We start from the raw sequence: 14,693 nt of genomic DNA, 5'->3' as shown, positions 1-14,693 counted from the left end.
TCTGGGTGCCGCACTTCAATAAGGACATGGGAAAACTTGAGAGGGTCCAGAGAAGAGCCATCCATATGATCAGGGACTTGCAAGGCAAGCCATACAAGGAAAGGCTGAGGGACCTGGGCCTCTTTAGCCTAAAGAAGAGAAGGCTGAGAGGGGACATGGTAGCAGCTTACTGCTATATCAGAGGAGTGCATCAGGAGCTCGGTGAACAACTGTTCACTAGGGCACCCCTGGGGAAGACCAGGACCAATGGCTATAAACTCCTGGAAGGCCGCTTCAGGCTTAATACCAGGAAAAACTCCTTCACCGTCGGGTTGTCCGGACTGTGGAATTAAACTCCCTCCAGAGATGGTACAGTCACCTACCCTGGAGGTTTTCAAGAGGAGACTGGACAGTCACCGCAATGGGGTCGCTTGACCCCAGTTGTCTTCCTGTCTAGAGCGGGGTGCGGCTGGACCCGATTATCTGCAATGTCCCTTCCAGCCCCTAACAATCTATGAATCCGGTGGCTCACACTGATGTCAACAAGGACTTATTAAAAGGAGCCTTGATTTTTATGCTGAAATTCCTATTTTAGACCCATATTATGATAAAACACTCAATTTTTAGTTTTTGAAATCTGTTAAGAAACTGGGTAATTTTTTTTAATAAAGAGGAAAAACATGAAATTTAACAATGAAAACAATTTTATTACCATGTATATTTACACAAGTGTAATTGTAAATGAATCACACTGATGGACTTGTTACCGACTGTACCACGTAACTCAGATCTGGTCTGATTTAGCGTTTTTTCCACGTAAACTTCCTTCGAGCTCCCTCTTGACCTGGCTTCTTTCGTTCCTTCAGACGGGGATCACTTGTGAGTAGTCCAGCTACAAAGCAAGATGAAGATGGTCGCTTTAATATATATTAACTTTCACTTAATCTGTGTGCATGTATACAGGAATATGTGCATATGTAGTACATTTCAAACAATAGGTGACTTTGCATACCACATGAAACTATGACATCTAGATCAGAAGAAAGTGCAGCTTGAATTGAACATGTAGTAACAATTTAATCAGACCCTGTAGCATCTTAATGGTGTGACAATACCTGTATTTGTATTTTGTACGTTTTACTTAACTATCATGATTCTTTTTATAAGGTTTGTTATTTTAATTACACCTTGTTTAAATGTATGTAATTTTAATCAATTCAAAATCATGTTCAGCAGAAGCCAAAACTTGAGGAATATTATGCAAAATTTACTTTAGGAAGTGTTTTTCAACACTTTTTCCTAGAGGTAAACAGATACATCGTTCCTATACTGGATTGGCACCTATATAAGGAAAACTGACAGTATTGGTAATCTGCTTTTTTGGGCTGATGTGGTTGATAATGTCACCGATAAATGTGGCATGTGTGCAGCCACAGGGCAGTATGCAGGCAGCAAGAAGCACAACCCGGCAGCATTGGGCTTGTAAGTCTCTTGTAAGGGAAGGGGTGGGGGAAAAAGAAGGGTGGGGGGAAGCAGACTGAGGTCCCTGTGATGATGGAGGGAGTGGGGCTGGGACAGGCACTGCCCAGCTGGGATGCGGCAGGGTGTGGGATGGAGCTGCAAAAGGCTCATCCATGGGGTGTGGGGAGGCGTGGCTCCTGCTGCTGCATGCACCCTGGGAGGGCACTGGGGGTGTACGCCCCAATCTGTGTGTGGGCAAGGAAAGGCTGCTGCTGCAGGCTGGGGCCAGGGCTCTGCTGGGCTCTTCCCAGCAGGGGGGCTGGTCCAGGCTGAACACAGAGCAGGAGCTATGGAGAATTTTGGGGTTGCTGCAGCCCTGGCCCAGCCACCTGCTGGGAAGAGCCCAAACTCAGCCCCAGCCTGCAGCGGCAACCCAACCCCTGCATGCACAGATCAGGGAGCCACCCCTCATGCCCCTCTGGACAAGCCACTTGTGGCTCCACCCCGTGCCGTGCCCCAGCCCCACTCCCTCCCTCACCATGGGGGCCTCAATCTGCGCCCCTCCCCCCAGACTTACCAGCTGGACACTGGCCAGGCTGCATATCGGCAACAGGAGTAGTATTGGCCTATATGGCTCCTTAATAATCAGCCATTGGTATTGGCCCAAAAAATCTCTATTGGTGCACCCCTACTTTTTTCTCACTCTTTCATTTGATACCAGCGAAATGTCAATAGATAGGATGCTTACAATCCATTGTAAGCAATGCTTGTCAATATAGAAAAAATATAATTAGGAATATTTTGAGGGAACATAACCCTACATAAATAGCTTTAACTCCACTGAAATACAGTGGTGTTCAACCTGTAGCCCACAGGTCAAGAACAGTTGCAGGGTCTACTCAAAAAACAAAATCTAGTTATGATATTTGAAATGATAAAAAAAAAAAAGAAAAATTTTAAAACTATATACAACTGAAGCCTGAGTCCTGCATATACCTGTGCATGTGATTTCATGAAAAGCCAGGTATTTCAAACAAGCGAGGCTTGTAATTCCTTTTAATCTTCAACAGTTGAAAACTTTATCAGTAACTATTACACACATACTACTGACAGCACAATGCCTTCCTTCTTACTTAATATCATACCTTGTCTCATACATTCCACTTCATTTTTAGTAGAAAAACTAGTTAAGGCTCTTGCAATAGCTAAACGTATTGCTCCAGCCTGTGAGGACCTCCCTCTACCAGAGACCGTACAGACCATATCAAGTTTTCCAAGTCTATCAAGGAACTGGACTGGGAACATTAATTGCTCTCTGGAACAAACAAACAAACAAACAAAAGTACTACAGTATGTACATTTCCTTTAAAAAATTATAAATTTTAAATATTACAAAATTTGCCTTCCGTGCCCTTTCCCCTAATACCCTAGGCATATATGCCCAGATCCATAAATCTTCCCAGTCATTTCAAAGCTAAATCAGACACAAAAATGGAATTAAGGGCTTAATTATCTTTTGTGTTCTGGACCTTAATGACCAGATATATGTAGCCCAAAGCAATGCAAACCTCCCCACATTCCACTGCCAATACATTAAACCCAATCTGAAATAACTATTAAGCAATTAGCTTCTTGGCCATACAAGGTATTTGTACTATAGAGCAAGCAAAAGAAATAAACTAAATGCATGTTCGCTTGATTTAAGAAACAGTTATCTTCAGAAATCCTGAGAATTATTTGAAATGGTATAATACAGTGTATAGCCTGAAATTTCAGATAAAGCATTTTGCATTGTTGATGCTATACTCAAGTATAGTGGAGTAAGAGTGCATAACCACTATCACTACACCTCATAAAGCAGGTGTATTTCACTGAGACCCTAGTAAATGCAAATGCTTCTCTGTGATGGGAAGATCCCCCAACTATGCTACCCTAACAGTCTGTCATTTTGTACTTCGCATCTCTCCTAGAAAGATAAAAACAAACGACAAACAAGGAGATAAGCTTTGCTGTCACAGTTCTTAATCTCTAGTTTTCATGGTTGTGTGGAAAAAAGCAAAAAAGGCAAGTCTTCAAAAACCAGATAACTATGGAAACAAAAGACATTAATAGCTAAGGATCCATGCCAACATGCAAGAAAGAAGTTAATTTAAAAAAGAATGTATTCTTTGTATACTGGAAATGTTCTACTGAAGACAGAGTCCCTTCCAATTTCTGTTTATGATGTTAACAATAAGCAGAGACCACATAGTGTCCTCACCTGTCCTGCAGAATAGGAAAGTAATGTATATAATGTACCCCATTCACTGTAATCTTTCCACTCCCATTGTCATAAACTATTACAGTTGCTCTTGCAGTCTTCCTTTTACCTTAGAACAAAGAAAAACACATTATAAAGGTTTCATTACTTTTGCATTTGACATACTGAAAAACAAAGGCAAGACCTTAGGTTTTCAGACAGCACACCCTACTTTCTTTGTGAAGGTAAAAAGGGGGGTAAACATGAATAAGGCCAGGATATTTATGGGTGATATATTTTACTGGACCATCTGTAAAATTGGTAGACAAGATTTTGGGGACCATATACCCTTCCTCAGGAAAATAAAAGCAATAGACCACATGCTACTTACTACATTGAACACAACATATGAACACAACGTTTCCACTGGCAACAAAATGGATATAAGGAAAGAAGATTAAATTACCAATATAACTGATCAGTTTTACTTTTGAAGATGAGTAACAACTTGGGGAATTAAAGAACAACCAAGACACCTTTAGTTTCTCATGTTATTTCATTAAATCTTCTGATGCATTTAAAGCCATCCCACAAACTGGATGGTAAGAAAAGCATTTTGTAACAAATTATGAAAACACATTGTTAAATATGTAAATAGTGAGACAGGTTAATAAAGAGTACTCGTATAGCTGGGTGACAATTTGAATTATACTTATAGGAACAATACAATGCCACTACAGTTTTTTTCTCTTCATTTGGCAAGGTTTCATCAGAAACTTATCTACAGTTTTATATCTCTGTAAAAGCACTGTTTGCAAGCTAAAATATGACATTCTTATCCCAAAAGAAAGTGCCATTTACGATTCTGAGCTCCTGTAATATGAAAAAAGTTTGTTTAATGACTGAACTTTGAAAACAAAATTCACGAAATGAGTTTGTGCTTTTATTTACTTAAAAGGCAGGGGGAAAGACGTAATTATTGAACTTATGACAACTAACTATATAACGCCTTTTCTCAAGTACTGCAGAATGACTATCTACTGATTCCAACAACTGATGATTTACTGATTTATTCTGAAGGCACTGTTGTAGCCCATTATGGATTAAATCTTGGCCTGTCGTGTTGACATCTCTTTGTGGCTGACTACTTGTCCCCACCAGCCAAACATGGCTAAGAAAGAGCTCTAAATCTTAACCCTCAGTTCTTCTATGCCACCCCCACTTTTTGACGATTAGGGACAGCCTTCCCATCACTCAAAGACTGTACCCTATGCACTCTGACTGGTACCTCTCTCTAGGTTCTTACCACCTGACTAATTCTGAGCCCTTCTACCTATCTAGACAACTACAGCTGTGTTCCAGGCTCTCAACATATTCCATCTTTAATACCGTAACACATTTTTCTCTGCCTCTGGGAAATAAAAATAACCAATAACAACCATCCAGAATTGCTGCAACAAAGACTGCTTTTCCTAGCCCATCAGTATGGAGAAACTGACTCCTACTTTCATGTGACCCATGATGTCAGATTACTCTTCCCACTTACATTTACAAACTAGCATCTTTGTGCTTTCCCCCACCCTGTTCTAAATATTCAAGAGGCTCTCATTATCCTCCTTATCCCTCCCTAGGACTCCTTTTGATGCCTGCCTGTTAGGCAGCAGTCTGAGCATACTAGTGCCTGATCTTGCAAATACATCTCCATGCTTCCTTGCGAACCCCAATCCGTATCCAGCAGTCTTATATTTCTCAGCTTGTATTTAGATTGTAAGCTCTCGAGGGACAAAGAAAGTTTTCTTGTTCTGTTTCTACAATACCTATCACAAGGGTGGGCAAAAAAATATGGCCCATGGGTCAGATTTGGCCTTCCAACTGATTGGATCTGGCCTGTGGGGGGGTGCCCACCAACTGACTTGGATCCAGCCCGTGGCTGCCCCCGCAGCACTCTGTATGGGGCCAAGCCCCACCTGTTCCTGCCCAGAAATGGGCAGCCAAATGGACAGAATGCAGCCAAGAGCTGGAGACAGCCCCATGTGCTTGGGCAGAAGCCACTTAGCTGAAGCTTCTTCCCTGCCTGGAGTGGCACAGCAGGAGCAGGAGGAGGAGCTGTTGCTGGAGGTAAGGGGAGCTGAGCAGCACCCAGGAGGTTGCAGCCACATCAGGTGCAGCCCTGCCGGTAAGTTGTGCATGCTGGCTGGAGCCAGACACAGGCTGAAGCACGGTGTGGGCTACCTTGGGTGTGAGGAGGCAGGGCTTGGCCCCATGAGGAACACCACAGGGGCAGCCTTGAATCGCACTGCCTGGGTGAGCTCTGCTGCATGTGCCTTCTACCGCTTGCCTCACCCCTAGGCCAGTTCCCAGGACCTAGCACCCAGGCAGCTCCCACACATACCGTTGTACACATGCTCCATCACCCCACAGTGCAGGGGCATGCAGGGAGCAGATCATGGCTGTGCCCCAGGCTCTGACCCCATGTTGCCACACACTGCAAAGCTGCCTTGTGATCCTGGCCTCGCTGGCCTGTCCTGCTCTCAAACACTGCTACCCGCCTGCCCTTGGCAACTCATCAAAACTTCCTATATAGTCCTGGACCCAAATAATTGCTCACCCATGACCTAACATAACAGGATCCTTCCTCCTTGATTGAAGCTCCTAGGTACTATGGCAATACAAATAAATAAATGCATTATATAATGTATGGATAGACATAAGTTTCCATTTCATTACCACATCAACCAAAAATGACCCCTGGCTGTTCAATATAAGTATATAAAAACAAACAAGGAATGCAGTGACATTGCTAAAAATTGGCATTACTAAAGAAAATAATTGCAACTTCTTAGGTGTTGATGGGAGGAATTCTCCACTCCAACCATCCAAACTATTACCTTCTCCAGTGCTGAAAGCCACTCCTTGTTCATCATACTGCAGGGGCTCATTCATGAATCTTTGTACCTGTATAACATAGCCTCTGCGAAACTTCGCCATATACTCTTCTTCAATGCCACTACATGGCGATGCCACTAATCTTTCTAATAGCCGAATACACAGTGAATACTGCAGACAATAAAAATTCATTAAGAGATGTGAGTGTAATTGCATTTGCTAAAACCTTCTATTTTTATATACTTGATCTTTCCTACTTTGCTTTTATTGATGATTTTTGACAAGATGACATTTTTGCATCTACATGCTGCTTTAAAAACAGCATGCAGATGCATCATTTTCTGTGTGACTAAAGATATCAAATCCTTTCTTCAGGCAACAATGATTCTTTAACCAACCTCTCTGTAACAAAGAATTAATGTATTAGAATGTTCATCTTAGTTTTAAAAGAAAACATTTAGGGGCAAATACTTAGGGGCCCTTAAATCCAGATACAATTGATTTATTAGAATGGGAAGGAAAGAATTCCACCTTGTTCCAAATAAGTCAATATGTATATTGAAATGGAAATAATTTTATTTTCCTAAACTGCACCTCTTAAATTATTACATTTCATAATACATACAGGAAATACATATATCTTTGGCTGTTCAAGCTGAGTTACTTTAATGTTTACGATTTCCTTTAAAACCGAACAATCAAGCTATTTAAAAATTCAAGAGATACTTGACTTAAAGGGCAACCTCTTGAAATAAATTATCCTTTGCTACTGTGTGCTTTTTTTCCTAGTTCTTGAACATGTGATTAGAAAGTAAACACCTCAGCATTAACCCCTTTGTGCTGAAAGCTGTGATGTCCTGCTACAAACTACTATTTGAAGGAGTTCTGGACTGGACTGCTGGTAAAAGAACAGAAAGGAACAGTTTATGTATAATGGATACTTCCTCCTTTCTCACCCTGCAATACCTTATTTTATTTCCTTATGAAGTCTTTATTAAAGTGCTTTTCAGAATTTTTTACCCACTTCACATTTCTTGCATAAGAATATATATATTTTTTTCTGCTATATATTCCTATGCAGTGGCCTGCTCCTGTACAAGAGAATTAGCAGTAGCTCTACATATTTTGATATCACTCAAACTTGGCATCGCAGTTCTCTCTCAGCCTAATATTTCTGTGGCAAAGCTTTTTGGAAGAGAAACTAAATTAACATGACATACATGACCAACTTCCTTTTAAGGGGGGAGGACAAAAAACCCTTCAAAATGGAGAAGGCTGTAAATAAGGAAAGTTCCAAGATGTGCTTCAGAAGGAAATGCTTCAATGCCTCCAGTTTGAGAGCTTCAGCCATTTCTAAGGCAATTCACCAGCAATGAGTCCGTACACTTGCTGCTCAGAATGTCTCAAATGTTACATTTGTCCAAGACCTTTTATAATGCAACTTTTATAATGCAACTTCTACCATCTGATCGTTTTTGTTCAGCTTTACCTGTAACCATGGGAGCCCTGAAGAGGAACCATTCAATGCCACTGGGAATTTAAGCGCTGTGTTGATTAGACCTGATCCATGCAGAGTTAGATAGCGTAGAAATGACTTCTACATTAGGGCTTTCCTCTTCACTACATGACTGTCATAGCTAGGATTGCAGTGCTCCCTGGTATAGACACAGCTTTGCCATGCCATCAGTTACACAAGCTCCCCCAAATGACAGCAATGCCCAAGAAGGTTTCTGACAGCCCAGCTGTGCCCACACTGTTTTGCTGGCATAGCTATATGGACTAAAAGCCAGGTATCTTCACACTCCCCTGCCAACACAGCTATGGAAAGAGAACTCTGCATTTTAAGCAAGCCTAGGTGTCTTCATCTTGCTACTGAACCACATTAATGATTATAGGAAACTTTTGTCATACTTGCTGTGTGTTTAAAAGGCTACATGAGACCACTTGGACCACTGTTAAGAACAGAGGTAACATATAGTGATGGATGCTTCCTTTGTGTGTGTATACCTGAACTGAGGGGAATGGAGGAATAAGGGGCCTTGAGAGAGGAAGAAAAGAAAAAAAAAACCGAAAAGAAAAATAATTTTAGAAGCACCTCTAAGGAGTTTTTTTCCAGGATCCTAAATACAGTCAGAGTCTGTATTCTTAAGATACAGGTCCCCTTAAATTAAAAAGATTAATTACTCACATCTTGATCTGACAGTTTGTCTAATAACATTTCTTCCAATTCCTCCTTAATCAGCCATCTGCTGCCAATCAGTTTTCTGTTTAAAATATCACATATATTCTCTTTTTAATTAACCATGCAATTAGAATTATATCACAAAGGACCACACATAACCATCAGGCTTGGTTCTAAAATATATTTTCCACTACCAAACAAAATACACTATATTCACATAGTAAATATCACAAGGTTTAACTCAGCTTTAAAGAAGATCTTTGTTCTGAATAGAACAGTAACTCCACCTCTTGAATTCATTCTATCAAAAGTTAATTACCAATTTTACTAAAGTGTCACTCATTACTTTAATGATTCTTAACTTTCTAAGAGTCAGTGCACTCCTCCTCAGCCTTTTGAGTTTGGCAGCACTCCCAGTTGAGAACCACCATTATGCAGCCTCAGTTTACGTCAGTGATTCTCAACTAGGTACTGCTGCCATGTAAAAGTGCTCCACATGCGTTGCGCCGCCAGGCAGGGCAGGCTCCAGCACATACATGGTCTCCTGCCTTGTTAGGGTTCTCTGATAAGACTACAGTAGGCTGGAGAGCTTCACAGTCCAACCCTGCCTGACACCTCCCAGAAAGAGAAGCGTGTGGGGCAGCTGGAACTTGCCCTACATATGTCTGCAAGGGAGCATGGGGAAACTGAACCAGGAAATCAGGACAGGTTGTGAACCAGGCACAAGCTGGCTCTCCTGACTGCTGTAGCCCTTCCCTGTCTGGCTGCGCACCAGATGTGCAGGGCACTTTTACCTGGCCATGGCAGCAGTAGCACCGGCACGGTACACCCCAGTTGAGAATCACTGCATTATTGTTATTAAAGATCACTCAGCAGTTCCAAGATGAGCTAATTTTCCACAGGTGTATAACCCAGTCATAAAAACTTCCTGTTGGCTGAAACTCGGCACATAGGATTTTAGCAAATCAAAACAAAATTGAAAGGGAAAAAGTGTATTTAAACAGTTCAAACACAAATATAGATTTGTTTTCACTAGATTTTTTCCTGTCTATGCCTGCTTTCACTCATGCAACTCTACCCGTGGTAGTTATGATTGGACAGGGAACACAGGAGTAGAGGTAGCTGTTGGCACTTTACACCTGCTCTGAGCAAAGTTAGACAACGTGCTGGGGCCAGACTCAACCAGCTCTCTCATGGTTGCTGCCAGTGGAGGAGATGCACCAGTGGCAGCAGTGAGCATTTTAAAGAAAACAGTCCAGTGTGGAAATGACCTCAGGGCCTAAATTTCTAGTATAAGGAAATTCAAAAGTGCTGTCCCAAAGAAATGCTACTGCATCAGAATAAAAATATTGACTGCTATATTACATACATAGCAATAAGATTACAAGTGAGCTAAGGAGACAACTCTATTCTCTTACTTATATAGGTTTGTTAGAAACAATTAAGGTTAATGAATATTTTTAGTGGCATAATTAAGGCCACAAATCAGAGAAGCATCCCTATACTTAAGACTACTTAAGCAAGTACCTTAAGTACTGTGGTTAAAGTGCTTTCATGAATTAGGGGTTAAATGACCTCTTCCTTGCAAGAATGCCATTTTCAGGAGAAGCTAAGGGCACGACCTTTTTCCTGACAGACGCATATCTATTTAAATTTACAACGGAGTCACTGGGATTTTTCATTTGTGAAAATCTTTGTATTTACTTAAATCATTGCAGGTTCAGAGCCTAACCCTGCAGTAACATTTGCCTAAATATTTGAATAATAGTTCTTATTTTCTACGCACTCATAGGACTTTTTCCTATAAATTTTTTCACAGTTCAACTATCCATGCTTATGCCAGTGGGGCAGGTATATGTGCTTTTGGAACATGTGAGAATAATTTCTTCAACCTTTTTGGAATTTTAAGTGCGTGAAAAAGATGCAGTATCTTCAATTCTGACCACCAGTTATTTGTTTTCACGAGTAAATCAATTGGCTGAGCTTGGGAAGGAGTCATGTCATATGAGATTATTTTTCAGCAGCATCCACTATGAACTCCAGCTCAATTCTCCCCTTGTCTGTTCAAACTAAAGGGTATCTCCTAGAAAACTATGATGAATAACTCCACACTCCATAGGGAACTAACTTGAATCATAAAGGACCATGAACATCAATCAACTAGGAGAAAACAAAAGAAAAACTGGGCACCACTGCTTAAGACAATATCTTGCTTTAGTATATGTCCCCACTACTAAGCAAGAAACAAGGCAATAGGCACTGGATAAGAAATAACACCCTCCCCCAAAGTATAGGAAGCTACACAAACCTTCACTGAAACTACCCCCACCCTCCAAAAGCTAATGGCTGTAATAGAAAAACAGCAGATCTTACTGGGAACGAGGAGTGAAAAATGATGAAGTTCAGCAGGATCCAAAGAAAAGAGCTGGACCTCTGAAAATGAAGACTTTTAACTGGAAGGACAGGAATTTGGGACAGAATATCTCCTTGAACCAATGTAAATGTCTCAATCCTTTGACTTTCTTTAACTACCCACTCTCTTCAGGAATTTCTATCTATAAGCCTGGACAAATGGCACATTTACACTGAAGTAACCAACATTACAGCAGAGTAAAAAAATTTAAAATGCAGCACCAGCAGCAGCAGCAGCAGCCAGACAGACAACACAAGCCACGAAACTGGGCTAAATCTGCTCATTGTGGTTCAAAATTAACTCAAAGAATTAGGAGTAAAATTCCACTGGTGTACATTACACTGCTTTAGATATCCTTAGTTCACTTTCCTCCCAGGTGCCTACAGTTTGCTAAAAGGCAAACTGGCTATTATCTGCTTCCCTGCCACCTAGTCGTATGTAGAATAGCATCCTACTGCTCTGTTCTGTCCTTCGCTCTCTGCCCTTGATTCTAGTGTAATGTACATGAGTACACAAAGATGGGAATTTCATTGGGTTAATGAGCATCCTGTGATAAAATTCCTAAAAAGAACTCTCAAAGCAACCAGTCTGCTATATACTAACTCCATTCCCCAAAGGAAGAAACTGTGTCCAGTCCTTATAATATGGATTTGTTTAAAAGGCTAACACAATCCTGCCTGCAACCATTGAAGGGGCTCTTTAAGACACATCACAACTGTTGTCTTCCAGGAATTCTCGTTTGACCTTCAACAGAAATGAGAGATCAATACTGCAGTTAGTAAAACCTTCAAGGAAAAAGGCATCCACTAGACAGCCCTGTATGCTGGAGTCTGTGAAAAGGAAGCTAATGTATTCACATCACAAGACTTAAGTTTCACTAACACTGCATCCTCTTCCAATCTCACTAATATTTAAATACTTAATAAAGGTAAGAAGCTGAAAAAGAAGAAGAGCAGGGCATTTATCTTTCCGAAGGAAGAAAAAGAAGGGTAATAAGGATTAAAACTATTTAAATAAGATGGCAGTCAGGAGGTGTGTGAAGGAACTATACAAATGGAATGGAAAATAAGGAACATTTAGATCTTACCAACACACTTACAGGGTGTGGGATGACCTTCTCAGCAGCAGAAAGGATCTTGGAGTCATAGTTGACTCCAAGATGAACATGAGTCGTCAATGTGACGAAGTGATCAACAAGGCTAACCGCACTTTATCATGCATTAGTAGATGAATAACAAACAGGTCCAGGGAGGTGATGCTTCCCCTCTATGTGACACTGGGCAGGCCATAGTTGGCCACTTCAAGAGGGATGCAGAGAATCTTGAGAGGGTTCAGAGGAGGGACACTCGTATGGTTAGAAGCCTGTAGGCAAGGCCCTACATGGAGAGACTGAGGGACCTAGATCTCTTCAGCCTTCTCAAGAAGACGCTGAGAGGTGATCTTGTGGCTGCCTATAAATTCATCAGGGGAGGGCAGCAGGAAATAGGAGATGCTCTATTTACTAAGGCATCCCTTGGAGCAACTAGGAACAATGGCCACAAATTGACAGAGAGCAGATTTAGGTTGGACATTAGAAAAAACTTCTTCACAGTAAGGGTTGCCAGAATCTGGAATGGCTTTCCAAGAGAGGTGGTGCTCTCCCCTACTCCAGGGGTCTTCAAGAGGAGACTGGACAAGCAGCTAGCTGGGGTCATCTGACCTCAGCACTCTTTTCTGCTCAGGGCAGGGGGTCAGACTCAATGAGGTCCCTTCCGACCCTAACATCTTTGAATCTCTGATAATTGTTACTTAGCCATAAATAGGAAATTTATCAGAAATTACAGGCAGATTAACTATTTACTCTAAGGTAAAAAGGGATGTGGAATTGTCCCACTTCAGCTGCTTCATGAGAACTACTTATATGGATATTCTCACCCTGTGGTAAACGAAAACTAAACTGAAGTAGCTGCTCTCTTTTACTTCAATTGATTTTTCTTTTATTTTTGTACCTGCACTATATGGAAGTTTATCTCTTGCTCTTTTTATAATGTTTGCTGTCTTTTTCCTTTGGTCTCTGTTGTCTTCTCTAGCGAAACCTAATGCTTCTCTGGTCTTCAGCACATGGCTCTTCAGTTATGTGATGCTCCACTCTTTTCCTTATGTTGGCAAGGCCTCTTTTTTGTATTTTTTCTCTACTTTTTGTATTTTGTTATTTTAAATACATACCTGTAGTGAAAATGTACTGTGCCATGCAGTGGTACATTCAAGCACACTGCACTGCAAGAGGCACATTCAAGCACACTGCACTGCAAGTGGCACCACCTCATGAGATGGAAGCTTTATCGGATACTGTACTAACTAGCCTATGGGTAGTGTTATGTGGCTATACTGATTCCAGCTTGTACAGTACTGCATGTCTAGAGCAGTCTGGCCTTTTTTAGTACAGGTTGAATAAATCTGTGGGGTGAGCAGGCTCTTATTTTTGATCATTGCTCTGGCTTCTTCCTGTTCTCCAGATTTCAGATAGAACCCATTTGGCAAAAGAGCCATGCTAGCTATAAGACACATTAAATACCTTCACTGTCTCAGGGAGTTCCATCAGGGATCTCAGGGAGATCCAGGAACAGATCCTTTAACCAGACTACTTCCCTATTAAGGTGACCATGTTCCTCATCTGGGTCTGAGAAGTCCTCTGGAGTACAGACCCATGGTTGGTTCCAGATGGAGACCCCTGTTTCAGAGATCTTCCTGCCATCTCCTTATTCCTCCCATTCATGGATCCTGATGAAACTTAACAACATCTTGGCATCAAAGTCCTGGTTCTGACTCCTGGATCCCCAGAGCCTGCTGCATTGATGCTTGGAAAGCATGAAGTCAAGTACTCAAGACACTCTGTAGTGGGCCCTATGATCCTCCAAATTTCTGCATCTCACAGGAGACAGTGCAGACTTCAACCAGCTTGCAGAACTCCATCACATCCAATGGTACTAGTGCTCCTGTGGTTCCAGACAACTTCAGAGCTGCAAACAACTTGATGGTTCAGTCACAATCCGAAATTTCTTCCGCTCTCTCTGGCTTTACCAGTACTCACTGCAAATCCATTGAGCCACACAGCATTATTCCTACTCCGGGACCTGCTCCCATCATCTCAGCTGACAGAGGTCTCTCACACTCTATTTCTGATTCTGATACCCATAGTTCCACATATACTTAACTTTTTTCAGGACCTACCAGTCATGAAACTCTTCTAACAGAGAATCACCAGACTGCATCCACAACTCCCCTAATCTTCAGCCTGACAGTATCAAGCCCCCTGGCCTTCCCAATGTGGCCATTTTTTGGCCCCAGGTTTCTCATCAAGGGGGATGCTCTAGGGACAGATCATACAGAACATATCTAGTCCTGCTCTTATGCTTCAACTTTCAGACCCTTAGCACAGGCCTAGCTTCCCTAGATGTACCGTCCAAGAAAAATGGAAAAAATGCCTGACACTAATTTGCTGAGCAGTAACGAGAGAGCAATGGCTCTGGGATAAGTTCAGGTGTGGGACTGCC

At 41.6% G+C, this 14,693-nt stretch overlaps 1 protein-coding gene across 1 annotated transcript in view; it reads right to left on the bottom strand.

Moving 5' to 3' along the window:
• Window positions 1-665: 665 nt before the first annotated feature.
• MRPS9 (mitochondrial ribosomal protein S9) overlaps window positions 666-14,693 on the bottom strand; it is a 53,134-nt gene continuing 39,106 nt past the window's right edge. Inside the window, exons 7-11 of the mRNA XM_090020938.1 lie at window positions 8,754-8,829; window positions 6,568-6,736; window positions 3,701-3,809; window positions 2,586-2,755; window positions 666-871 (exon numbers count right to left, since the gene is read on the bottom strand). Coding sequence (XP_089877064.1) covers window positions 780-871; window positions 2,586-2,755; window positions 3,701-3,809; window positions 6,568-6,736; window positions 8,754-8,829 — 616 coding nt within the window. The 3' untranslated portion in view covers window positions 666-779. The remainder of the gene's footprint in view (window positions 872-2,585; window positions 2,756-3,700; window positions 3,810-6,567; window positions 6,737-8,753; window positions 8,830-14,693) is intronic.

The sequence above is a fragment of the Crocodylus siamensis genome, chromosome 1, assembly GCF_052110815.1.
Source record: "Crocodylus siamensis isolate JL-2025a chromosome 1, ASM5211081v1, whole genome shotgun sequence".
Lineage (NCBI taxonomy): Eukaryota > Metazoa > Chordata > Crocodylia > Crocodylidae > Crocodylus > Crocodylus siamensis.
The sequence above is the reverse complement of the archived record's forward strand: the minus strand, read 5'-3'. Positions and strand labels throughout refer to the sequence as shown.